A 27,847-nucleotide genomic window follows, 5' to 3' on the forward strand; every position below is an offset into this window, starting at 1 on the left:
CTGCAGACCTGCTTCACTGCCTGTGAAGTGACTCCTCTGCAGGTGGGGAGCTGGGGCTTGAACCCGGAACCTTATGCCGGTCCTTGTGCTTTACACCACATGCGCTTAACCTGCTCCACTACTGCCCAACCCCCGATATATATTTTTCTGTAAAACCGTGGTATTTATCTTATATTTTTGCACGGAAATTAACAAAGTGGGGGAGTCGGGTGGTAGCACAGCAGGTTAAGCGCATGTGGCGCAAAGCTCAAGGACCAGCATAAGGATCCCGGTTCGAGCCCCTGGATCCCCACCTGCAGGGGAGTCGCTTCACAAGCAGTGAAGCAGGTCTGCATGTCTCTTATCTTTCTCGCTCCCTCTCTGTCTTCCCCTCCTCTATCCATTTCTCTCTGCCCTATGCAACAACAATGACATCAATAAAACAAGGGCAACAAAAGGAATAAATAAATATTTTTTAAGAAGAAATTAACAGTGGTTGCTTATGACTTCTCATTTCCTTTTTTTACACATGGTTGTTTCTTGATTTTTTTGGTTTTTTAAATTTTTTAATATTTATTCCCTTTTGTTGTCCTTGTTGTTTTATTGTTGTAGTTCTTGTTGTTGTTGTTGGATAGGACAGAGAGAAATCAAGAGGGGTGGGGAAGACAGAGAAGGGAGGAGAAAGACAGACACCTGCAGACCTGCTTCACCACCTGTGAAGCGACTCCCCTGTAGGTGGGGAGCCGGGGGCTCGAACCGGGATCCTTATGCCACTCCTTGCGCTTCGTGCCATGTGCACTTAACGTGCTGCGCTACTGCCCCACTCCCTCTTGGTTTGTTTTTGTTCATTGTGGATTACATCAGTTAACCATCTGTTTCCTTTTGCTTTTTCCTAGGAAGGTGGTCTTATTGATATTGTAGCTACACAGCTATTGGTTTTTGGTTTTGTCTAGCACTACTTTAGCTTTTTTAATTATTGTTTTAGTTTTCTTTGCAAGTTTTAGATGATGTGTTAGAATCAGTAGTGTTTTTAGATAGTATTTTGTTTCAGTGATTTATCAAGAGTTTTCTAGTTTTCTTATTAATATCTGTTTTAATTTCACTGTGACAGCAAATGTATATGCTCTTTTGTCAACTGTTGAGGTCGCTTTGTGATTGGTTCTTCTCCTCCTCCTCCTCTTTCTCCTCCACCTCTTCCTCCTCCTCCTCCTCCTCCTCCTCCTCCTTCTTCTTCTTTTAATTGCTACCAGGGTCTGGTGCCTGCATGATGAATCCACCACTCCTGGCAGCCATTTATTTACTTAGGCAGAGAGAAATTGAGAGGAAAGGGAGAGAGACAGAGACACCTGCAGTACTTGCTTCACCACTGAGGAAGCTTTCCCTGAAGGTAGGGAATGGTGGCGTGAACCCTGGTCCTTGTGCATAGAAACATGTATTCAACCAGGTGTGCCACCTTCAACCTTCCCCCCACCCCCCATCAGTATTTCTTGGAATTGTTTGCATGTATATTTCAGGTTTCATAATAAATTCAACCAGATCTCCTTTATTAACTAGGTTTCATGGTCTCTTTTAATTAGTGTTTCTTGGAACTATTGAATGTATATTCTGGGTTTCATAATAAATTCAGCTGTACCTACCTTATTGGGTCTTCATTATCGATACTCAGTTTTGTCCACTAGATGTTTTTGTGGGCTGAAAAGTGAACTGAAGTCTCATAGTTCTTGATTACTTTTTCAGTCTGTAACTACCAATGTGCTCTACTGGCTATGCCAGCCTCCAGCCCCCATCTATAATTTGAAAAAACTGGTTTTTGCAGAGTCCAACTTCTGTGTGATGCAGCTATCATCTGTCTTGTTCTGTCTGTTTTGTTATGTTCCATTCTGTCCCTGTCTTCCTGTGTCACTAAGTATTTCTCCCGGAGACAGAGTATTTTTGTCTTGCAATCTTTTTAAATGTTGAGATTAACTAGTTTGTATTTGTTGAAAAGACACATTTGTTTGATTTTGTTTCTTTCATTATATTTAAGATACTTTCTGTTTTTATTGTCTCTCTGTGTTTTACTACATAGTGTGTTTTGTATGAGTCTCTTCAGTAATTTGGAAGGTTTGTATTGATTTTTTAGGGCTCACCTTTAAGTTAGAGCTGAGTCCAAAGATCATTGCTGCTGGCTCCTCCTTATTGTGAACAGTGAGAAAATATTTCCCAGTGAAATATTCTAAGCTTCAGTTGTGTTATGTTAGTAATGACTTCTGTGTAGCAAGAAGTCCTGTAGCACCTGGTGGTCAACCTTTTGGCTGCTAGCCACTGATGTAACAGAATTCCTACTTAAGGACTAACTCCCCTTTCCTTCAGTCTGCATGCTCTGTAACTCTCGCACTTCTCTGCATGCTCTGTAACTCTCGCACTTCTCTTCTCGTTTGTCAGAGCTAACACCATGCTAGCTGTAATCTCTGCATCTTCTTAGTTCTTCCGTTATCTGCAGTGACAGAGAAAGCTGATGCTTTCCAAAGTCACTCTTTCTCTAACACGAGCTCACCACCCGTCCTTGGCTGGTGTTGCTTGTCGTTTTCTTTGTTGAAATTTATTCTCTGAGCCTAGATGCTCTTCATTGGTGAGTCTGCATTTCAAAATGATTTGTTTTAATGCTTTGTTATCTGAGTGACAGATTAACTGGATTTAAATTCCTTGTGTCCAACTCAGTTTCCTTAAGACTATTGGGCATTTGCCCTCATAGACAGAATGTTTTTTGGGTGAGTTGAAGGCCACCTACTGGTCTCACCTATTGTTTTTTGTGTCTGGATGTGTTCCTTGATGTCCAGTAGTTTGTTGGGTTTGATTGTACAGGAGTGAAGCCTGGCATAGATCCAGCTGTATCTATAACATTTTATTTCTTTAACAAGCAAACAAAAAAAAAATAATAAATGTGTCAGAAAGTTAGCATGAGTTTTGTCGTTGAATGCTAGGGAATCTCTGGTCCAGGGCACATTTGGCAGATTACTCATTTTTTATTTTTTATTTTAGCAAGTGCCATGGACCTAAGTTCTTGTTTGCTTTAATGATCCAGTCCAAAGTACATTTCACAAGGAAAGTCACATTTTGACAGCCACTTATGGAACCCCTGTATTTTCTTGGGGGTCATCTCTAAGTTTTAATTAAAAGTATTTTACATTCTGAAGAGCCATAGTTGGTGATAATAAAACTCTAAATTTATAATGTGCAGAGTAGAGCTGGTATAATTGCTCCAGAGGCTAGAATTAAATAGAATGTTTTGGTTAAAATCTTTAAAGTGACTTTATTTGTTGATTAAGACTGTTTTGATAAAATATTCCTCTCAGTATATATAATTAAAGCTTTGAAACATTATGTTGGTTGAAAGTTCTAAATATTCAGGACTTTTCTCCTTCTCTCCTTCCCTCTCATTAGTATAAATCATAATAAAAGAGAAGTCAAGAGGACCAGTCAGTGGCACACCTGGTTAAGTGCACACATCACAATGCACAAGGACCCAGGTTCAAGCCCTTGGTCCCACCTACAGGGGGAAAGGTTTCATGAGTGGTGAAGCAGGCCTGCAGGTGTCTCTTTGCCTCTCTCCCTCCCTATCTTCCCCATCCCTCTCAATTTCTCGCTAATAAATAATATATATATATATATATATATATGAGAAATCAGTTCTGGTTTTTTATTTTTAATTTTTAGGCTGAAAAATTTTATGATTTGCTTTTCCTGTGTTCAGGTATATGTCTCGAGTCCATGGTATGCACCCCAAAGAGACCACACGTCAGCTGAGCTTAGCTGTGAAAGATGGTCTTATTGTGGAAACCCTCACAGTAGGCTGCAAAGGTTCAAAAGCTGGTATTGAGCAAGAAGGATATTGGTTGCCAGGAGATGAGATTGTAAGTATATTTTCATTTGAATCATTTGGAGATGCTGACTTTAACTTTTTGAAAAAATTTAAATACAGCTTGTAAGGATTTATTTTTAGAAACTTAGTAATATGTCACATTAACATTTTACTCATATCAAGACCTGCCTGGGTAGGATGAATCCTTTTCTCCCTAATTCTTTAGGAAAAAAACCCACTTTTGCAAGGAGCCTGTTTGTTCTTTTTTTCCCCGTCTACCTTGAACCTTGAAAAGTAAAACATTAGTCTTTTAATGTATCCACAATTAGTTATATTTGAAATGTTTTGATAAATAGTAGTTTACAAAAGAAAGGGTTGCTGTGCAGATAATGTCGATGCAGCCCAGAGGGGTTGGTGAGCTGTCTCCTCGGGGGACATCCCGCTCAGGGGAGGTGCTCCTGGAGCCTGGAGTGCCGGCAGTGCTTAGACAAGCCCCAGTGTCAGGCACCCGGCCAGTGACTAGCTGATTTTGTGACAGAAATCTTAGGGAAGGCTTCAGGTTAAGCTTTTTTAAATCTTCTGTTTCCTTTTAAGTATGTGCTATATACTCTAGACATACAAGAGTGCATTTTTTTCGTATGTAAAGATTTTGTATTTGCTATTTCTCTATTAGCTTCTTTTGATACTTCTAAATGCCCTGACTAGAAGTCTCAGTTTTTGCAAAGGAATGCCATTCAAGATCATTTCAAACACAATAGAATTACTTTTCTAATCACTGAAAAAAAAAAAATGAATTCAGTTATTAGGTATTTTGAGAGTGTTTTCATTATGAATTCTCTAATCATATGTTATAAAAATGACAAAATCTTTAAAAAAAAAATGGCTGCTTGTGGAAACATCTTCTGAGCAACGTGAATCATTTTCATTTGTGCCTCTACAGCAGTTGAATCAGCACAGCCACCTTACCTGTCAGGTGAGGACTGTAGGCTGACACGCACCCACCTGCCAGGTAGTGGCTGTAGGCTGACACACACCCACCTGCCAGGTAGTGGCTGTAGGCTGACACGCACCCACCTGCCAGGTAGCGGCTGTAGGCTGACACGCACTTCCCTCTCTAGGCGAGTGGTGCTTCCCCCAGAGGCAGCTATAGGACAGTGTAAACTTAGCAGAGTTATTCCACCTTGACGCTATCTTGCCAGTTTAATTAATGCCTTCATAGTTTTCCAGAAAGAAAATGCACACATACCACAGACAACATAGAAGGAAAAAAAAATGTCACTGATATCATCTGACTGGCACACTAGAAATGTTCTCGAGAACATAGTAAAAATGGTTGTATTAGAATAATTTTTTCTGTTAACTTTCTTACAAGATTTAGCTGTACATCATTGCCAGTAAAGAAAGGCTGAGTTCTAGGCCATAAAAATAATATCAGGTAATGTGAATCTTTCTGATACTTAAAAGAGGGCAGTTGAAGCAAGGACCGGCATAAGGATCCCAGTTCGAGCCCCCGGCTCCCCACCTGCAGGGGCATCCCTTCACAGGCGGTGAAGCAGGTCTGCAGGTCTGTCTTTCTCTCCCCGTCTCTTGTCTTCCCCTCCTCTCTCCATTTCTCTCTCTCCTATCTAACAACAATGTCCTATCTAACTACAGCAATAATAACTAAAACAACAAGGGCAACAAAAGGGAAAAATAAATACAAATAAATATGAAAAAAATTTTAAAAACATTAAAAAAAGGGCAGGTGGTAATTGACAGCAGAGAATATAACTTCAAAATTACCCAGATAAGACCCAATTTCTAATCTCAAACCCCTTGCAGTGTTACTGATACGGGCTGGAAGACTGCTGATCGTTTCCGAGCTTGAGTAGGGACGCAGTGCTAGTGAGTCATCGGTAGGATTGTGGGCTATGGGCTGTGTGTACGTTTTCCAGAAAAGTGCTTTTTCTTTGTGCTTCTCTCTTTGCTTTCTTTTTCCTAAGTTTATTTCTTTGTTCAGTTTAATGTAGCAGGCAGTTCAGGATGTCCACCACACAGTGGGTTCTTTATTGTTTTTTTAGTGTATACATTCTAATTGCATCACTCCTTAAATTTTGTTTTACGTAAACTAAACAGTCAGTGTACAGGGTTTATTCTGGCTGGTTCTTACTTACGGACAGCTTATGCTAAATATGCAAGTATTCAAAAATATTGAGGCAGGGCTGGCTGGTGACATGGCCAGTGCAGCACACAAGCTACCATGTTGAAAGGCCTGGGCTCAAGCCCTTGGCCCTTACCTGCAGGGCAGCAGCTTCACAAGAGGTAGAGAAGTGCCCTAAGTGTCTCTCCTTCTCTCTCTCTCCCCCATCTCAACCCTCTGTCAGAAAGAAGAATGAAAAAATATTTTCTAAAAATTAAACAGCTTACAAAGGCAGTATGACATATCTAAAAGAGGTCAGATGTTTGAATAAATAGGCATCTTCAGCCCATCTCAAGCTTTTCTTTAGTTGTGTAGCTTTGAGGACATTTCTTAAGCTCTGACCTCTCTCTAGTTGCATAACACGGGCATATTTTTTTTCTCTCACTTGATTGTTTTAAGGCATATGTGATTATCTATATGAAAAATAAAGCTATTTACCCAAAGCGACTTTTTGACCAGTGAATAAATCTGCTTCAAACCAGAAATACTGCCTATAAATAGCATACCAACAGCACACAAATTTCATACACACAAACTTTTTCATCAGGGTCTTTTTTTGTAACCTGTGCCTCATGCCCAGACCTCTCTTTGCAACCTGCATCCTCACAACAGACGTTTTTGAAAAGGTCTTCCTTGAAGACTCTGCTCAGGTGTGTGTAATCTTTAATTTTTTAATATTTATTTATTTATTTATTTATTTATCGCCTCCAGGGTTATTGCTGGGGCTCGGTGCCTGCACTACAAATCCACTGCTCCTGGAGGCTGTTTTTCCCATTTTGTTGCCCTTGTTGTTGTGCTTGTTGTAGTTGTTATTGTTGTCATAGCTGTTGTTGTTGTTGGATAGGACAGAGAGAGATGGAGAGAGGAGGGGAAGACAGAGGGGGAGAAAAAGATAGACACCTGCAGACCTGCTTCACCGCTAAGTGACCTCCTGCAGGTGGGGAGCCAGGGGCTCGAACCAGGGTCCTTACGCCGGCCTTTACGCTTTGCACCACATGCACTTAACCCACTGTACTACCGCCCAACTCCTGGCTGTGGCTGGTGCATCCTGGCTCCCCAGGGGCAGATCCTGTGTTCCCTTCCATCCCTGAAGGGGCTGTAGCAGGCACTCCCCAACACTGTATTGACTGGCAGGCACCCCACAGTGTCTCACACTGCCCAGCTCTGTTTGTGCGACCAGTTGAGACATGCACAGTTTGGAGGTATCAGTCCCTTCTCAAACCACACATCCTGAGTGCTTCTCCAGACCAGCCTGTGGCAGCCCAGGGTCTCCAGCAGAAACCAATCAGCTCAACTTGCACAATGCAGTGATGCTCTGGGCCGCAGAGAGGCCTGCATGCCCGCACTTGGGTCTGGAACCCTCTCTCACAGCTACTCCATCTTGTGCGTAAGATGACTTTCTGGCCTCGTTTCAAGAATAAGAAAGTCAAGTAGGTTTATGTGGCCTTGGGAGGAAGGTGTTAGGATGTTTTCATTACTCGGTTTTCAGCATTTAATTCAGAGTTCCAAATAATCTTTTCCTCTGCAACTTCTGTCCTTTGAAAATGGGTGGTAAGCTTCTTTTCCTTCTGTAACCTCGAAAGATAGTCGGTGTGGCTCACAGGTGGGGAAAAAACTGATTTCTCTTGATAATTGCCACAAGTTAAATCCTCTGAGACACTTTGTATTATCCAAGGATAATACAAGATTTGGATTCTCTTTGTTTTTACTTCCATAATTATGTTGAGAAAGAAGTTGAGTCAGTCCGCTTAATTGAGCAAAGAGTTTGTTGATTACACATTTTTATTCCACCCCTGCTAGCTTTGTTTTAATGCTTATTTTGAAGAACAGTGAAATTGAAAATTTTCCTTTTTATTAAACCCCGAAGTCATGTAATAGGAGCTTAACTCGAATCATATAGTGGAATGTAATTATGTATTCTGACTAAGACCAAGTCTGTATGAATCCAGGATGATACTGAGCTTCTTTCTGTTGGCCTGGAATGGCCTGTTGACATTCGGTGAGCTATCTCAGCCACCATTGTAACCCTACTAAAGCAATACTTGATTTGGAGAGAGTATGATAAAATTATTCAACAGATGAGCATCTTTATGGTGATAGTAAATTGGAATATTTACTTATTAAAAATGCTTATACTGTAGGAAGCTAACAGTCTACATACCAACCAATTGCTTTTTTTCACATTTTTAAAATCTTTATTACTTTTTTTTATTATTATTGGATAAAGACATCCAGAAATAGAGAGGAAGGGGGAGATAGAGAGGGAGAGAGACACAGAGACACCTGCAGCCCTGCTTCACATGTGAAGCTTTCCCCCTGAAGGTGACAACTGGGGGCTTGAACCCGAGTCCTCACACATTGTAACGTGTGCACTCAACCAGGTGCTCTACTGCCCCCCCCCAATTTCTTTAGAAAAAATAGTTTTTCTGACTCTGGGAAACTCTTGTAAAGGTTCTGTGATCATCATAAGCTTACAGATTTGTATGCCATTAATATTTACTCATAGGCCCAAGTAATTCTTTTAGACATGGCCTTGTAGCATTTGAAATTATGTTTGTACACAGCTGGTAGACCACAGCACAAAGTGAAGTCTCTCTCGTTTTTCCCTGTTGACCACATGTGTGCCATTTTGCTGTCTCTTCAGATCATTCAGGGGTTTTGTTTGTTTTTGTTATTGTTGTTTGAGTACTTTTAACGTGAAGCCCCAGGGGTTGAACCCAGGACCTTGAATATGAACTCTGCTACTGAACCACCTCCCCTACTCAATTTTTGGTTGTTTATGTCTATATAAGAGTTGGAGTGGGGGGAGAGAGGTGTAGAGACACCAGATCCCCTGAATTAACTGGAGTCAGCCTGGTTTTGGTGTTCAGATCCCAGCACGCACACGTAAAGAGCCGCAGCATGTATACACAATGGATACTGCTCGTTTGTAAGAAATAAGAAGTCTTCTCCTTTGTCTCATTTTGGATAGAAATTGAAGGAATCATGTCAAGTGAGATGAACTAGAAGAATAAATGCTGGATGGTCTAGCTTATAGGTGGAACTTGGATTTTTTTTTTCTTAAATAGAAATACCACGTTTTTATAGATTGCTTCAGCATCTGTTTGTGCGTGTGTATGACTGCATTCAGCCCAGATCTGAGCACAATAGTTTGTGTCCTTTATCCTACCAACCCGAGAAAGGTGTTTCTTATGTGCATCCACTGAAGGTAGCGAGGCAGTAGGACCTGCTTTGATGTGGTAGTGTGGGTGGCCTTGTGTGTCAGGGTCACTGGCAGACCAGACTCATCAAACATGTTTTGAGATTGAGACAGTTAACACTCTTTACTTGGCGGTTTCCTACTGTGTTTGCAGTCAAAGCACTTACTCTAGAGGATGAGTGGGAAAAAAAAAAAAACGAAAAACATGACATTTTTAGAAACTACTGTGAAACTGCTTCTCTCTTGACCTCCCTCTCATAGGTAGACTCGGTCTCGGGTCTTCTTTTAGAACTCGTGTTCAGTTAGGATTCCCCCTGCAGCCAGGTTTGCTGCCTCTGACGCAGAGGTCACTGCAGATGTGAGCTCAGGCCAAGGCCGCTTACGGCTCAGGATGGTCTCAGCACAGACCTGCACAGAACCTCCTTGCCCAGCCCACAGCTACTTCTTTAAAGGAGACAAGTGGAAAGGTAGATTTTTTTTCTTTTTTCTTTTTTTTTACCTTTTTCCCACTTATGTAAGGTACTAAAGCCTCTTAAGAAGTATGGGGGGAGGGTCAGTCGCACACCAGATTAAGCTTAAGAGCACATAGTGAGAAGCACAAGAACCAGCACAGGGATCCCAGTTCAAGCCCCCGACTCCCCACCTGCAGAGGGATCTCTTCACAAGCATTGACGCAGGTCTGTAGGTGTCTATCCTTCTGTCCCCCTTTGTCTTCCCCTCCCCTCTCAATTTCTTTCTGTCCTATCCAACAACAACAAAAGCAGCAGCAATAACAACAACGGCAACAAAATGGGGGAAAAAAAAAAAGTGGTTTCCAGGAGCAGTGGCTTCGTAGTGCAGTTATAACCCTGAAGGCGGGGGGGGGGGGGGGGGGGGGACAAAAACCAGAAGAAGAAGAAGTATAAGGAAAGGAGGCCAGGCAGTGGCACACCGGATTAAGTGCACACGGTACAAAGCATAAGGACCCAAGCAAAGATCCCAGTTTGAGCCCCAACTCCACACCTACATGGGGGGGGGGGGGGGTGAGTATCTTCACAAGTGGTGAAGCAGGTCTGCAAGTGTCTTTCTGTCCTTCTACCTCTCTGTCTCCCCTTACCTCTCAATTTCTCTCTGGCATATCCAATAAAAAAAAAAATTTAGGGGCTTGGTGGTGGTGCACCTCGTTGAGTGCACATGTTACAGTGCACAAGGACCCAGGTTCAAGACCTCGGTCCCCACCTGCAGGGGGAAAGCTTCACAAGTGGTGAAGCAGGGCTGCAGGTGTCTCTCTGTCTCTTTATCTCCTTATTTCCCTTTATCTCTTTATCTTTATCTCCTTTATCCTTTTTATCTCCCCCTTACCTCTTACTTTCTGGCCGTCTCTACCCAATGAATAAAGATAATAAGAAAAAAAAATTTAATGAAAAATGGCCACCAGGAGCAGTGGATTTGTAGTAATGCTGGCACTGAGCCCCAGTGATAACCCTGGAGGGGGAAAACAAAAAAGAAGAAGTATGCATAGTTTATGGTTTCTTCAAGTGGTTGACATCTACACTGGGGTTCAGTGGCCTCAATTTTAATCTGTAGTTTCTATATCATCTTCTGATTCACAGTGAAAAAAAAAAAAAAAAAAACAACTATAGTTTGCACAGCTCTTGAAACTTAGCTAGGTTCATGTCTTTTAGATAAGGGGTAGGATTTGATTTATGGTCTTAATCAGTCAGAGCATTAATCCAACATGTGGAAGGGAACTGGCTGAACTCAAGCAGCTTGGTTGAATTCTCTCTGGTCCTCTTCAGCAGCAGAGTCAAGTGAGAAACCCTCCTTAAATCTAGGTCGTTTTGTTTTGTTGTTTTCATTTCTAACTAGTTGCCATGAACTAATCAGATATTTTAAATGCCCTGAGTAAAAGCCATGAAGTTGCTTTTCCATGCGAAACATATATTATTTATGCTGAACTCTGTGAAGAACTACAGATTTCTTCTGAGTGCCCAGTACCTGTTTCCAATATAAAAATATACTCACTAAGTATTGATGATTACTAATTCATTAGGAATCTGCTATACTATGATTCTGGTTACATTCACGCTGTAACATAATTAGAGATGATTCTTGTTCAGGTTAGGAATTTCCATTTTATTCAGTAGAGTATTTGAAGTTATAATATTATTATATTCTTATTATATTGATTTTGTGTATTTGTGTATGAGAGTTTTATTTTTTTCTTCATGCCTAAATTCTACTTCACTAAGAAAAGATATTTTTAAATAATAGAACATTTAAAACTTGAGATTTAACTATTCTTAACTTCTCAGTGACTAAGAGAATTTATTAACAATTCAACTGAAACTGGAATTGTTTAGAATTTAGTTTACATTGTATTTCTTTTAAATACCATTATCAAACACATACTTGATAATGTGAGATTTATCTGCCCATTAAGTAGGAATAAGGGATTACCTTAAGGTTAGAATGTATTAGAATATGACGAGGGTAAATTATAAATTGGGATGGATACATCTCTCCCACTGAGCCCTTTAGTGTTCTCGCTAAGCTGAATTAACATTATTTCTGATATGTTTGGCTTACATTGATGTCATAAGAGACAGCTATCATTGAAATCTTGAAGTCCTGGGAACTGGGTGGTAGCGCCACGGGCTAAGAGCACATGGTGCAAAGCACAAGGGCCTGTGTAAGGATCTGGGTTCAAGCCCCCAGCTCCCCACCTGCAGGGGGTCACTTCACAAGCGGTGAAGCAGGTCTGCAGGTGTCTATCTTTCTCTCCCCCCTCTGTCTTCCCCATCTCTTTCCGTTTCTCTGTTCTATCCAACAACAACAACAGCTATGACAACAATAACAACTACAACAAAATGGGAAAAAATGGCCTCCAGGAGCAGTGGATTTGTAGTGCAGGCACAGAGCCCCAGCAATAACCCTGGAGGCAAAAAAGAAAAAAGAAAAAGAAAAGAAAAGAAATCTTGAAGTCCTGAGGAAGAAATGCCTCCATGTGGAGTGGCAAGCGTCATTCTGTAATTTGTTAATTCCTGTTTTGGGTGCCATCACAAACGGTAACATCAGTCAAAGCATAATATTTATAGAGCATAGTAATTCACTGGTGGCTACAAAAACACTTCTAAACTAGACACTGTTGTTTGGTTACTTCATAAATGGAACGTAATAAACAGAAGCTCAGTTTCTATCCCAGGTCACACAGTTTGTGAGACTAGAGCTTCAAGCTAGCCTGGCCCCACAGCCTGTGCTCTCCGTGGTAACCAGGCTGCTGTAGGCAGTGGAGGGTTTTCTTCTGGGCTCTGTAGACAGCTTGTGTAAAATCCACGCTGTAGGGCTCTGTAGACAGCTTGTGTAAAATCCACGCTGTAGGGAGGCATTGACACAGCCATAGTCATCACCCCCAAGTTTTAATCCAGCTTGAATCAGGTGCAGATCTGTAAGACATAAATCCATTGTCTTGTGTCAATTTATAGTAGCATTGAATCTGTTAGCAAAGTGGTCTTTTTTGTATATCATTGTAGTTTCCATTGCACACGCCTTCATTAAATAGAATTTTCTCTGTTGGTTTGTAGTTTTTGTCTTAGTGTGAAAAAACTTCTTTAAACTAGTTTAAATTCTGAGTTTGCATGCAGCCGTCTTTTCATTAATGTTTAGGACATTCATATCTTTTGATATAATTTACAAATGAATATGCTGTGTAGCAAATAAGGAACAGTTTGACTGTGTATAATAATCCCTTTAGCTTTGTATATTGCCTGATTTTGAGCCAAGTTACATACAGTAGAGAGACCAAGATAATTTTGTTTTTATTTTGAAAGGCCTACAGTATGCAGCCTTTCTCCAGGACAGCAGCCCCAAACAAGGTGAACTAATTTTGTGCTATGTTACTTTACTTTAATTCTACCTTATTAAAAAATTACTTTCTATCTTTCTTTAGACTGGCTTAGTTAACTTGCTAGTATTGTTCATTAAAACTTTATTATCTCTACATTGCTTCTAGTCTTAGTTTTGTGATAGTAGGTTTGCTTTTAAAGGAACTTAATTGTGTTGAAGTGCATTTCCCACATGGTGCTGTGGAGTATGTGAGCACAGTCACATCCAGTAAACTCCTTTGGGAATGTGAATCTGGCTTTCTGGTATGTTACTGATTAACTTGGCTTACTAAAAGCAAGCTGTAGTCAACACCTGCCTGTAGTAATCATGCTTATATCATTAGAAGGACATTTTTTGTGTTCAGAACATAATCACCTTTGAATTTGACTTTTGCATGTTTTGTGTATTCTATGCAGCTTTGCTGTGATGAAAAGAATAGTCAAGATCTGTAGCCCCAGCCCAGACTTCATTCTCTTATCAGATGATACAGTCATGCTATTATGGGAACATGTAGCCAATGTTTCTCTGCCTTTACTTCATTTGAATTCTATTTTCTATACATTTTGTGGGAAAGTAGGTCTAGATTTAAATACTCCACTGAAGTATTTAACTTGTCCTCACTTGCATGGGCAGGTGGAGAAAGGTGGGTTGAAAGGTAACAGGTGTACTGGACACCGCTCTTGCTCTCTGTCCTTAGCAAGCCTGGGGTTTGCCGTGTTGAGAACTATGGGAGGGTGAGCTAGTATAGAATGCAGGCGATTAAAGGTAGCAGTCTCATTTGTTAACAGCGAGTCAGGCAGGTATAAGCCACCCAGTCTTCTTAAATGTTCGTGAACAACTAAGAAAAAAAGTCTAAACTTTGTTTTAGATTTGGAAAGAGTTCTGTAATTAAAAATAAAGCAAGATACCTTATCTCCACTGAGACCTGTGTAATCAGTCATCCATGATTTTCACACAAAAACCGCCACACTGAAACTTACATACATGCTTTGTGAAATGTATTCACATACACTTTGTCTCTGTGGTGTACTGTGTCAGTCTTCACAGAGTCATTTTATTTTTTATTTCATTGGATAGAGACAGAGAAAATGAGAGCAAGAGATAAAAGAGAGACACCTGCGGCACTACTTCACCTCTGGTGAAACTTTGCTCCTGCAGTTGGGGACTTGGGACTTAAGTCTGGTTCCTTGTCTGTGGTGACCAACGTGCGCTCAGCTGAGTGTGCCGCCCCCCACCCCACCCCCACCCCCAGGCCTCCATGCAGTGGATTTTTTTCCTGCCTTATACGGATCAGGATTTTATGACTTTTTAAGCAGTCTGAGTGGAATGGTTCTACCAGAGTAAGTTCCAGATTTTTACATTAGCAGCCAGTAACTGAACATGGTTGTGCTGTTTATCACTTTGGTCAATAAAGAGTACCTTCTTGCAGAATGTATTCATGCACTCTTACCAGGACTCGGGATATGAGCTGAGAAAAGTGTAGTTGGGAGTGTCAGTGATTCTCTTCCCAGGGAGCAGGGGTGGGAGGGTGCCAGTACCCAGTGAGCCTCAGTCGCTCACAGGAGCCCATTTACTGGCGGGCATGACTGACACAGAGGCAGCGTAGAGGCAGTGGCTTAGAGAGAGGAGCAATGGCAGAGCCCTCTGGAGTCTGGAACTCCCACCGGAGGTGACCTTGTGAACACGATTCACCCAAATGAGCAAATGCTTTGTTCATCTAGTTACCGTGTCAACAGAAGGGGTGGAGAACTAGCCTATCACTCTTAGAGGCATTTTTGATACAAACTAAGAGTAATATTTATGAAGAATAAATTCCAAATTAAGAGATCTTACCTCACCTTTTTGTTTGTGTTTAAATGGTATTGGCTGTGTACACAGAGTATGACAGAAGCAGTTGAACACTCAGATACTTGCAGTGATGATCTATTACTGCCAGAAACAGTTTCATTCAGAAAATAAGCCTGCAGCTTTTTTGGTTTTGTTCTTTATGGTAATATCCTTTGGAGATTGTAATTAAACCTTTAGTTTCACATTTTCAATTTATTTTTCCAAATTCAACAGACCCTGAAATTGACACCCTATCACAACATGGACATTCTGATTAATGGTTATTTTCAATAAAACATCCAATCCCATGGATGAGAAGATAAGAATAGTGAGCATCACCATTTATTACTATTCTCTCTGTTCCCACGGTGTGTTGAGCACAAAGTAGAACCCAACAGAGGTTTGTTTATTTGAAATGCTAAGCTGTAGATGTTGGCTTGGGCTTTCAGTTTGCTGGAGAAATTATTCTGTAGAGCACATTGTAAAATGAAAGATAATGTTAGAACTGCGATTGGCTTTGGACTCACTTCATTTTGGAGTGGTTTTGCTATCAGATCACCTTAAGATGTTTCTGAATATTAATACTGTGTAGGAAAGGATTGACTATTTAAAGAGCAATTTTCTAGGTATTTTTCCTTCTTGTTTTAACACAGTAAATGTCTAAAATTGTTTATAATGCCTAACTTCTGATGGACTTTAGTTTCAATTTTGTTCTTAGTTATTGCAGATATTGACAAAGTGTCATACGAAATTATTTTGTATTTTTTGTAGGACTGGGAAACAGAAAATCATGACTGGTATTGTTTTGAATGCCATTTGCCTGGAGAGGTGTTGATATGTGACCTGTGTTTTCGTGTGTATCATTCCAAGTGTTTGTCTGATGAGTACAGGCTTAGAGACAGCAGTAGTCACTGGCAGTGCCCAGTTTGCAGGGTGAGTACCTATGAGCTTTCATGTGCTGGTCAGAGGGTGGAATTAACTGATAATAGCTTCACGAAGCTCTCCCAGGTTGCCTTGCCAGGTGAATGAACCAAAAGTACTGGCGGGTGGGAATGACCTGCTGAAATGATGGCTAATGGACACAGAACACTCTTAAAACGATGGTGTCACAAAAGACAGCTCCGAGTCAGGCCAGTGTCTCCCCTTGCTTCACACCTGTTGAAAATGTTGTTACTAAACATTTTTCCATGCCAGGCTCTGCTCAGATCTCTCCTTTCTACTAAACTGCACAATTCATGCTCCTCAGAAAACACAGCTAGTAAAAGGCACATTGTTGGAAACATTCTTTATCTGTGTAACGTTGCCTTCATATCCTGGGGTAGTTTATTTCTTGCTTATATATTTTATTTGGAGGGTGGTTGGGTGGAACAGCTGTATGTAAAGAAATCCAGTTGCTTAAAGTGAAATGCAATAATCTGGTAGCTAAAGGAGGCCCTTCCCACAATTACTCTCCCCTCTAAAGGTGCACATGGCTGTGCTTGGTGATGCCAGACTGTGGGATGTGTGTGTGTGTGTGTGTGTGTGTGTGTGTGTGTGTGTGTGTGTGTATTTGAGTTAAGTCTGATGCCTAAGTGCTACACCCGGCATTGATGGCGACTTGCTAGGAATTATTTGAATGTGATTTCTATAATTTTGTACTTACTGTCATTAAGATCCCTTATTTAGAACTATGCAAATTGCTTGGTTTACTTCTGAGCTCAGTTTCTGAATGCATATTATAATACTGGCGGTAACTCACACAGGTCCTTCAAACGTTTTTGTCTTCATACTTTCCCCCTTTTTATTATCAGTCAAAAGATTTCTCTCCTCCCATCACAGTGAGCAGAATATCATGTCCATTCTGGGCTTCCCCGAGTCATGTGGCATTGTACTTCTTAACATCTGCTTTATCCTCCCAAAAACTTATAGTACACAGCAGGCAGACCATAACATTAGAGTGGCATTAAGAAAGGATTTGTGGTGACTCCCAAGCCAATGCCTGAGGTCTGGGAGTCAGGCGGTAGCGCAGTGGCTTAAGCGCACAGAGGGGCCTAAGAATCCCAGTTCAAGACCTGGCTCCCCACCTGCAGGGGAGTCTCTTCACAGGCGGTGAAGCAGGTCTACAGGTGTCTGTCTTTCTCTCCCCTCTCTGTCTTCCCCATCTCTCTCCATTTCTCTCTGTCCTATCCAACAATGACAACAACAAAAACTATAACAATAAAACAACAAGGGCAACAAAAGGGAAAATATATAAACAAAATCTTTTGAAAAAAAGAACGTATGAGGGCTGACAGAATCGGTGTATTGTTGCTATGGGAGCTGCCTTCACATCATATGTTATGCTCGTGGCCTTGTGAACCTCACAAGTGAACTTGCACCTCCTGTTTTCTGGTAACAGCTTACACTGGAAGAATGAGGTCTTGACAACAAAAGCACTTTGGCAGTGAGAAACATGAAAGGGGGGTTGGGCAGTAGCACAGCGGGTTAAGCGCACGTGGTGCAAAGTGCAAGGACCCGCGTTAAGGATCCCGGTTCAAGCCCCCAGCTTCCCACCTGCAGGATGTGAAGCAGGTCTGCAGGAGTCTATCTTTCTCTCCCCCTTAGACTTCCCCCTCCTCTCTCCATTTCTCTCTGTCCTATCCAACAATGATGACATCATCAACAACAATAATTACAACAATAAAACAAGGGCCACAAAAGGGAAAATGAATAATAATAATAAATTTTTTTCAAAAAATCAAAAAAAGAAAGAAACGTGAAAGAGAAAAAGGGGTGGTGAGGGCACTGGTCAAATAATAGATTAGAGAGTGCTGTTTAGTTCTTATTTTAGTAAAGAATTCAAGCAAAAAGCACTGGAAGGTTTGACTTTATTGTGTCTTCCTTTGTTTACATGTTGAACAGAAATTGAACAAATAAAAAAAGAAAGAAAACAATTGAACAAATGCACCTCTTGCATAGAAAAACTGGCCATGACTTTTCCAGTCACTATTAAGTTGCCAGATTGTCTCTTCTATGTTTTCCCTACGCTTTACCGATTAGATTATTTTTTTTTAATTTTTAGATTTCAGAGAGTTGACTCATTTCTCAGATTGTGCTAGCCAAGGTCAAGTTTAGCTTACCGTGTGTGGTTTATCTTTTCTTTGGTTTGCTTTTTGTCTCTGGCAGTGACTGAAACACTGGGCCAATGCTGTGAGTCAGTAAAAAGTTAAGGACACTTGGCCCAGGAAGTGGCACAGTAGATAAAACGGACTCTCAAACATGAAGTCCCAAGTTCTATTCCTGGCATATGCCAGGGTGATGCTCTGGTCATCTCTTCCTCTTCCCCCTTTCACAAACAGCAAAACTTTTTTTTTGGTGGGGGGGTTGCAGTGGGAGGATGTGTGTCAAATTCAAAATTCACACGTTTGCTTGTGAACTAAAGGACTTCCTGGCCCAGGCTCAGAAAGTTCATGCTTGTGTGTGGGTGGTGGTGGTGATAGTGGTATTTTGTCTTGGGCTTTAAAGCTTACAAACAGGTAATTCCTTTATGTTGGACGCATTCTGTTATTCTGCTATTTTGTTATTTCACATGAGAGTGACTGACCAGATTTAAGTATTCTTATAAGAGAACTAAGTGTATAGACTAAAACTGGAAGCTCTGGTTCTAAATCAGATTCGTGATCTGTTTTTCTTAGTGTTTGGAAAGAATGTAGTTTAATTAGCTTTGCTAATGTAGGATCATGAAGCTATGATACCAGAGCCAAATTCAGTGCAGGTGAAAACAGTAGGGCCTGAATGTGAAGGTGGAACATTTCTAGTAGTCTGTGATAAGCAGAAGGCTATGTTATATGTTATCCCTCCTCTCTCCAAGCTCACCCCCCCCCCCCCCCGCAGTACGTGAAGAGGTCAAGGAACCCAGTATCTGGCAGTGTCAGCAGCGACATCCAGCTCTATCTCACTCACCCGACCATTTCCAAAATATTTAACAGGGCAATATAGGAGTGTCTTTATCAGTCTGAAATAATTTTACTGATTGTCATGTTCCATCTCAAAAACTTGACAACCCTGAGGATATTTCTCTCATAGACTGTCACTGATAAGGTGACATGAACATCATCTTAGCCGTTTGTTTAGGAAAAAATTTGACTTAACACGCTTATACCTAAGAACACTCACTAATTTAAAACAGGAAATTAAATTTGTAAAGTTTGCTGTAAGGAATTCAAATAATACAGAGGAGAGAGAAATGTAAAAGCAGGAAATGCTTTATAGAGTAGGAGTGTGCTGTCACACCTCCCCCAGGTGTGACCCACCCTGCTTGGATCTGTAGCTGTGTGACTTCACATGCTTGACTGGATGAAGTCAGTTCGTTCAACTCAGTGCTGCCCTGGACATTTTTCTTTTCCTTCGCTCTTTCACATATATAGTCTATTTTTTTAAATTTCTTTATTGGGGGGACTAGTGGTTTAAAGTCGACAGTAAATACAATAGTTAGTACATGCATAACATTTCTCAGTTTTCCATATAGCACTTCAACCCCCACTAGATCCTCCTCTACCATCATGTTCCAGGACCTGACCCCCCCCACCCCCCCGCCTATTTTATTTTAACGAGAGAAAGCAAGATACAGAGAATGAAACCAGCTCTGGCTTGTCGTGGTAGGGGGGGATTGAACCTGGGACTTTGGATCCTCAGTTATGAAAGTCTTTTTGCATAAACATTATGCTCTCTCCCCCAGCTTCCCCTTGAGCTTGTGTGCTGTTCCCCAACCCCATCCTGTCTGACTGAGGGTCATGGGCCTAGTTGTGTTCATCTCAGGCCACCCTCTGCTCTAAAGTACAGACTGCTTATTACAGTTCATATCTGCATGAAACAGACCATAATTTCAGAGACAGTTCATTAATTTTAGGATTTTTTAACTTAAAAAGTATATAGCTTTAAAACACAATATAGCAAAGTGTGTGTGTGTTTTTAAGAGAATTGATTTACACGGGAATGTCTGATTCTGGCTGGTCATCTTCATAGGATAAATTCACTGTAGTGAATTTCTTTTATGTACATATGGTATATATGTATGTATGTATATATTTGTTTTCCCTTTTGTTGCCCTTGTTTTTTTTATTGTTGTTTTAGTTGTTGTTATTGATGTCATCATTGTTGGGTAGGACAGAGAGAAATGTAGAGAGGAGGGAAAGACAGAAATGGGGGAGAGAAAGAAACACCTGCAGACCTGCTTCACCGCCTGTGAAGTGACTCCCTTGCAGGTAGGGAGCTGGGGTCTCAAACCGGGATCCTTACACAGGTCCTTGTGCTTCGAACCATGTGCACTTAACCCGCTGCGCTACCGCCCAACTCCCTGTAGTGAATCTCTTAAATTTAAAGGAGAAGTGCTTTCAGTTCTGACGAAAATCACCAAACTGTCCATTTTCAGATAGACAACTTTCCAATAACAAAACCCTTTTATCCTGTGGTGTCATGGTGACCAAAGGCAGATCAGCATGTGCCTGTGTGTGGGGTATGTGCAGACACGCTGCACTTGATGGCCTGAGACCAGAGCACTGGCTTCTGGCTATTCCTGTGGTGTGGGTGCAGTTTAAAAATACTTGTCTTTCAGGGAGTTGGGTTGTAGTGCAGCAGGTTAAGCACAGGTGGTACAAAGTGCAAGGACAGGCGTAAGGATCCCGGTTCAAGCCCCTGACTCCCCACCTGCAGGGGAGTCACTTCACAAATAGTGAAGTAGGTCTGCAGATGTCTGTCTTTCTCTCCCCCTCTCTGTCTTCCCCTCCTCTCTCCATTTCTCTCTGTCCTGTCCAGCAACGATGACAATAATAACTACAACAATAAAACAACAAGGGCAACAAAAAGGAATAAATAAATATTTTAAAAATATATAATACTTGTATTCCAAATGCCCATGTGAACAGTGAGGCAGCATCTTCAGGAGAGCCTGACTATCTTCTTGCCATCCAACTAGTATTCGAATGGATTCCGCAGAATCCTGGAGAGCAAGGCTGCATGCCAGCCAGCTCCCCGTGGCCTCCAGTGCAGGCCGCAGCCCCAGGAGCAGTGCGTCCTGCCAAGGACAGCAGTGCTGCGGCTGTTGCCACTCTTGACACCTCGCCTGTGGGTGAGCTTTGGGGGAAAGATGGAGAGAAGACTAAATTGTTGGCAATTTCCAGCTTAGCAGTATTTTTAAGGTGTTTGTTTTTTTTTTAGTGATTTAATAGTGGTTTACAGGATCATAAGATGACTGTACCAGACACCCATCGCCAAAGTTCTGCACCCTGCCCCCCATGCATAACCAACTGAAGAATTTTCAAACAAAAGCTTTGTGCAAGTGGGCCCCCAGTTTCCTGTCTTTTATTCTGTTGATGTTCCTTACAGAATTTTGTTTCCATAACTAAGATTGATATCACTACTTTCACATGCAGATAAAGTCAGTCACCAGGGAGCACAGATAGGCTCTGGGCTGTGTGCCCTCACTGAGCACAGAGAAAGAGCTGTGGGGCAGGCCGGCCACCCAGACCCACTGGTCTGCACTGTGTGCACCTCCAGAGCAGAGTGTTTCCAGTGGAATTTGTCAGAGATTGGCACTGCTGCCATTTATCATAATGTAAAAGTTTTTATTATGATTTTATGTCCTCTAGCAGACTGGCTCACTTTATATTTCACTGATGGCATACTTACTGCAACTTTTCAATGAGAGAATCAGTTTAAATCACAAAAGAAAAGGTCACTTATTAGAGATCTTCATCTATAGGGAACGTGATTCTGGTGTCTACAAACCGGAAAATACCACCACGTACAGACACACACAAGCACACACACATTTCAGATGTCATTTTTCTCTGCCTGATAACACCTTAAAGTTTATGTCACTTGGGGCAGGTGGCAGTGCACCTGGCTGAGTGCACATGTTACAAAATTTATGTCACTATACAGATTATGTGTTGAATCAGCTTAAGCCACTAATAAAGCATGGGAACAAAGGAAAATATGTCAGGAAGCAGAGTCTGTAGGGAGTCACACTAGTAGTTTCAGTGCCTTAGCTCCACATCTAACTCTGAAGTGTTCCCGTCTAGACCCCCAGGCCAGCCAGGCCTGCATCCACCCCGTGCCCCGAACTCGGGGGCCTCTTAACACTGACACTGAGGAGGCCTGTGTGCTGGGACTTGCCCAGGAGCAGGAACTGCTGTACCCTCTCAGCTAACATGACTCCTCTTTAAAACACTTACGGGACCAGCTGAGAACAGCTCGCCCCATAGAACACACACCTTACTGTGTGTGCAAGGACCTGGGTTCAGCCCCCAGACCACATGGGAGGCCATGCGCACAGGGCGGGCCAGTGAAGTGGGCTGTGATATCTTCCCCTCCCATTTGATATTAAACAGAAAAAAGTCCACCAGGATAAAGCTACACAGAGAGAAACAGCATTTCATATAAACTTTTTAACTGGATGGTAAGTTGCAGGTAACTCCCCCGCCCCCTTCTGGATCATAATGTGTACTCTTTGGGGAGACAGAGAAAATGAAGGGCTTTACCTCATCTGCTAGAACTGAAGCAAGACTAGCTCACTGCTGGGAGGCAGCTGGGGACATCTGTCAGCGTTAGCTCACTACTGGGGGAGTTACAGTCCGGTCACTGGCATTGTGAACTTTGTGATTTCAGATGAAGAAATGCATAGTGAAGCTATTTCCTTAAATTGGAGTCAGGCTTCTGAGTCCTCTTTTCTTTCTCTACCCCTCCTCTTTCTTTCCTCCCCTCCTTCCTTCCTTTCTTCTTTGTTCTGTGAGTTAGAAAGATACAGAGAGAAGGACCAGAACCCTGCTTGGCTCTAGTTTATGGTGCTTCCGGGGACTGAACCTAAGACCTTGAAGCCTCAGGCATGAGAGTGTTTTTTCCTAACCATTATGCTGTCTCCCCAGGCACTGAGTCCACTTTTTATTCTTTTAGATATGTAGGCACACAATTCTTTTAAATTCCAAGATGAGAAAGATTCCTCAGTCTTCAGAATGAAATGGGATAAATTGCTAAAAGAAAATAATTGTCAACATGATTTGTGTTGTTTTTTTTTCAATTTTTTTGGTATTTTCCCTTCTGTTGCCCTTGTTTTTTATTGTTGTTGTTATTGATGTCGTTGTTGTTAGATAGGACAGAGAGTTGGGGAGAGGAGGGGAAGACAGAGAGGAGGAGAGAAAGATAGACACCTGCAGACCTGCTTCACCACCTGTGAAGCGACTCCCCTGCAGGTGGGGATCTGGGGGCTCGAACTGGGATCCTTATGCTGGTCTTTGCGCTTTGTCCCACTTGCACTTAACCCGCTGTGCTACTACCCGACTCCCATGATTTGTGTTTCTATTATAAGACTACCTATTCATGCATTCTAGTCCATCTCTATTTAGCCTCCAGAATTATTTGCTGGGGCTTGGTACCTGCACTACAAATCCACTGCTCCTGCAGGCAATTTTTTTGATAGGACAGAAAGAAATTGGGGGGGAATAAGAAGTGGGGGGTCAGGTGTAGTGGATTAAGCGGGCATGGCACTCTGGTGCAAGGATCCCGGTTCAAGCCCTCGGTTCCCCACCTGCAGGGGTCACCTCCCAAGTTGTGAGGTAGATCTGCAGGTGTCTGTCTTTCTCTCTTCCTTTTTTTTTTTTTTTTTTTTTTGCCTCCAGGGTTACTGCTGGGGCTCCGTGCCTGCACTGTGAATCCACCGCTCCTGGAGGTCATCTTTTTCTTGTACTGTGTGCACTTAACCCAGTGCAACCCTGCCTGGCCCCCTTTATTTTCTAATGTGCCAGGAACTCAGCTCAGGGCCTTACATATGCACAGTATGCCTGAGCTGCTCTGTATTTGTGAGAGAGAGAAAAAGAGAGGGAGTGACATGGAAGCCCTGCTCCCCCCACCCCCGCCCCGCAAGGAGCTCCCCCTTTTTTTTTATTTCTTTATTGGGAGATTAATGTTTTACACTCAACAGTAAATACAGTAGTTTGTACATGCATAACATTCCTCAATTTTCCACAAACAGTACAACCCCCATTAGGTCCTCTGTCGTCCTTTTTGGACCTGTACTCTCCCCGCCACCCACCCCGAAGTCTTTTACTTTGGTGCAGTGCCCCAACCCGGAGCTCCCTTGATGCAGTCCAGGAGGCTGTCGTGTGGTCAGGCATCTGCTTTATCCACTGAGCTACCTCCCAGTTCCAAATCTGATTTTTTTAAACTCTTTTCCTCCCTTTTTAAAATATTTATTTATTTATTTTCCCTTTTGTTGCCCTTGTTGTTTAACATTGTTGTGGTTATTGATGTCGTTGTTTTTGGGTAGGACAGAGGGAAGTCAAGAGAGGAAGAGAAGACAGGGGGAGAGAAAGACAGACACCTGCAGACCTGCTTCACCGCCTGTGAAGCGACTCCCCTGCAGGTGGGGAGCCGGGGCTTGAACTGGGATCCTTACGCCAGTCCTTGCACTTTGTACCACATGTGCTTAACCCGCTGCGCCACCGCCTGACTCCCCAAATTTGATTTTTAAATAAAAAAGCAGCTGTGAATTTTTAAAAATAGCCACAGTACTGAAAATTACAAATGAACATAGATCAGATAGTTACACAAATTTTTCAAACAATGCATGTCTGTACTAATAAAAGTAGACCATTAATTTAAAAAAAGATCTCTTTCAGATTTAGGTTTTTTATAAGGTTGTTTAACTGTCCTTATAAGCTTGTTTAGAGGAAAAAGTTACAGAAACATTGATTAAACTATGAAAGCCAAATAATGAACTGTAGAGTATACCCTAAGATCTCGTGGATTGTTATCTGATCTCTATAAAACAATCTGGATGCAAACAAGTAAAAGAAAGTATTTCTGGGGCCAGGTGGTGGTGTACCTGGTTGAGTGCACATGCTACAAGGACCCAGGTTCGAGCCCCTGGTCCCCATCTGCAGGCTGAAACCTTTGCAGGTGGTGAAGTAGTGCTGCAGGTGTCTCTCTGTCTCCCCCTTCCTTTTGATTTCTGGCTGTCTCTATCCGATAAATAAATAAAGATAATTTTTTTTAAAAAAAAAAAAAGAAGGAATTTCTATTATCACCCTCCCAAGATGAAGTGGACAGTGTCCATCTGGTCAGAAAGACTTGACTGCGCATGGAAACTTTTTCCCCACTCTTAGCTATCAGGACAGGCAGCTTCATGGGGGGGCAAAGGGGAGTAGCTGGGCCAGCCCTGCCTTCCTCTCTGCCCCCTCCGCCCACAAGTCAGCTTCAGTTCAGCAGCCCCCCAGGGGTGCCCGAGTCAGGAGGGCTGCTCTGCATAAATGCTGGGGTAGGGGCACAGCTGAATGAGCCCGAAGTGTTTCTCATACTGAGCAACTGGAAATGTGCGGACTGTAGCTTCCTTCAGTCACACAGATTGTGTGAACCACGACAAGATGCGCCAAATCCACTAAAGTGTACCTTCTTGTCTGCCTTTGAGTCTGTTCTTTCCTCAGTGCCGAGTGTTACGGGGAGCACTAGATAAGAAGCCTGTGCTCCACGGCAGTTCTCTGAATGTGCCTCCTCTCTCTGCTGGGGCCCTGTAGCGTGTCACCCTAGAGGCTAAATCCCCCTGTGCATTTGCTCCTGGCTGGGCCAAGTCCCACACACGCACACACCTCTCCTGCCATAGTAATTGTATACCGGCAGTTCTGTGTGAGTTGTGTGAGTGCAGTGGATTTTGTTGATATAACTTGTTTTTACAGTGCCAGTCACTCTTGTGGACTCTAGAGTTAATTTGAGAGTATGTTCATAAGTCCCGGTAGATTAACTGCTACCGTGCTGATTAAATTGTTATCTGAATGAAGCCAAAGCTTGCCAGCCTCAGAGAGCAAAGAGTTGAGTTTGTAACTAAGTACAGTAGCACACAGTGCCCGTCAGCAAATCTGTGAGCTTACAGACAGTGCATTCAGGATTCCAGGACATCTTCCCAATTAGGAGTAGAATGTGTCTGGAGCGCTGTTCCAAGAACCCACCTAAGAGACTCGTAGTCATTCTCTCACTTTGGGGTGGAGCTCCAGAGCCCCAGCTCCACCTGCAGGCTGGGGACGCTGTGCTTTGCCCTGAAGCTGGCTGAGCTGTTCTGGTCTCACAGGATAGTTACTTTTATTGTCAGAATAGGAGCCGGGGTGGGTTATCACTGGAGGATTGTTGGGGTCCTGTATCTGGATGGAGACACATGCCCGATGAGCTCTCAGATACTGGGGTTTCTTATCAACTGCTTGATTTCTCTGTATCCGGTTGCCAGCTAGTTGAGGAGATTGCCGTTAGGCCCTTAACTCCTGTAACAGTGCAACAGTGTAACTCCCGTGGGGAGAAGTCCCTGTTACGGCCCTGCTCTGGTTGAAAACCTTTGTAGAGGAGAGCTTGGAGTGTCTGGAAGGCTAAAGCCACACAGGTGATTTATATGCGGATAAGGGCCGACCAGCACGGTCTGCTACTAGCACGGTCTGCAGCCTCAGCAGCCAGTCCCAGGGAGGAGGCCAAGGTGTGCAGCTCAGGTCAGTGGGTTGGTTCACACACAGGACAAAACAGAACAATCTGGCTGCCAGTAGTGGCCAGATGTTGATGCAGACTTGAGTTTGAGTAACGGTCGCATCTCGGAAACATTCAGCCACATGGAGTGTGCTGTCCGGTAGGCAGAGGAGCTGACTGGTCCAAGTAGTCTTCGCTGAGCCTTGCTCTGTGCTAGATTGGCAGAGCCCTGGCCAGAGCCCTGTGCTGCCAGAGTCCAGCCAGGAGACCAGGTCAGACCCTGGCTTTTGGGCTACACTTGAGCCAAGACTAGGTTTATATTTTTAAACGGTAGAAGAAACAAATCCAAAGACAGCTAAGATTTTGCGGCACGTAGAGGTTATAGGGAATTAACTTTCAGTTCCTGACAATTTCATGAGGACAGGCACATTAGTAGAGCTTATTTGTGTCGGTGGCTATGTTCTAACCGCAGTGGCAGCACCGTGTCTCTGACACAGAGACTAACCGTGTGTCCTAGAGCCAAAAGTATTTACTCTCTCTGGTCTAGCTCACTTCAGGAAGACTATTCCGGAGGGTAGAGATCCCTAGAAGTCGTGGCCTCTGCTCAGTTGTGCAGATGTGCAGGCTTGGATTTTGTGAGCTCTGGCAGCACGAGTGTATGATTTACGGAGACCTAGACTTGACTTCCCATTTCTTTCCCTCTGTCGGACAGTTGGTGTACTGAAACAATCAGCCTGCAACTGCGGTTTCTGCTAAAATGCATTTTTGCAACTGGAAAACTGGCTCTTGCGGCAACATCGACAGTTTGACCATTTAATCCTGAATGTTCCTTCAAACTGCGATGCTGGGACACCGTTGCCCATGATCAGCTCTGGGTGAAGCTTGGCAGGGTCAACACCCAGGCTTCGTCGGGCTGTGAGGGAGCAGCACTGCTGGGCTCATGTGCTCGGCGGTGTCCACCCGACTCTGGCCGGCTGCAGGGCCCAGCAGTTATTTAGAGCTGACTTTACTAAAAAAGATATTTGAGAATTTCTGATCATTTTCCCCCTAAAGTAGAGGAGTGAAATCCTTGGGCTGGAGCCCTTAAACACATCCGTAAGACAGCATCAGCAGTGTGGTTCTTGGCTTTGTAAAATGGGTGCAGGCATGCAATGGGGTGTTTCTCTCTGGACACTCCCACTTGCTTCCAGGCCACGTGGCAAGTACCCAGACCAGCCTGGCTTTGCTGGGCTGGGCTGGGCTGGGCTGGGCTGGGACAGTGAGGCCTTTACTGAGAAGGCCTGGTCTCTGCTCCTAGAGACAGAAGTGACTCTTCAGTGCAGTAAGAAATCATGTAAAATAAGCTAAAGACCTTAACAGCATTATTTTTATGAAGCTACCTGCTTGACTCTATCTCAGAACAGAATTTATCTTGAAAGCTGTGGTAGCCTTTCCTTAAGCTACTGTGACTGACTTGACTTGCCTTCTAAGCTCCAGCAGAAACACTTGACTGTGTGTGTGTGTG

The 27,847-nt window shown here is 42.8% G+C and overlaps 1 protein-coding gene across 9 annotated transcripts in view; it reads left to right on the forward strand.

Moving 5' to 3' along the window:
• ZMYND11 (zinc finger MYND-type containing 11) overlaps window positions 1–27,847 on the forward strand; it is an 84,014-nt gene that overhangs the window by 38,660 nt on the left and 17,507 nt on the right. For 2 of the 9 annotated variants that reach the window (XM_060192366.1, XM_060192365.1), the window contains exons 3-5: window positions 3,713–3,872; window positions 13,008–13,052; window positions 15,661–15,822. The exons of 1 other annotated variant lie outside the window; for it this stretch is intronic. In XM_060192366.1, coding sequence (XP_060048349.1) covers window positions 3,713–3,872; window positions 13,008–13,052; window positions 15,661–15,822 — 367 coding nt within the window. Of the gene's footprint in view, window positions 1–3,712; window positions 3,873–13,007; window positions 13,053–15,123; window positions 15,218–15,660; window positions 15,823–27,847 lie in introns of those variants that run through there. 6 more of the 9 variants (XM_060192367.1, XM_007525890.3, XM_060192368.1 and 3 more) reach the window with 4 other exon arrangements.

Source organism: Erinaceus europaeus, chromosome 6 (assembly GCF_950295315.1).
Source record: "Erinaceus europaeus chromosome 6, mEriEur2.1, whole genome shotgun sequence".
Taxonomy (NCBI): Eukaryota; Metazoa; Chordata; class Mammalia; order Eulipotyphla; family Erinaceidae; genus Erinaceus; species Erinaceus europaeus.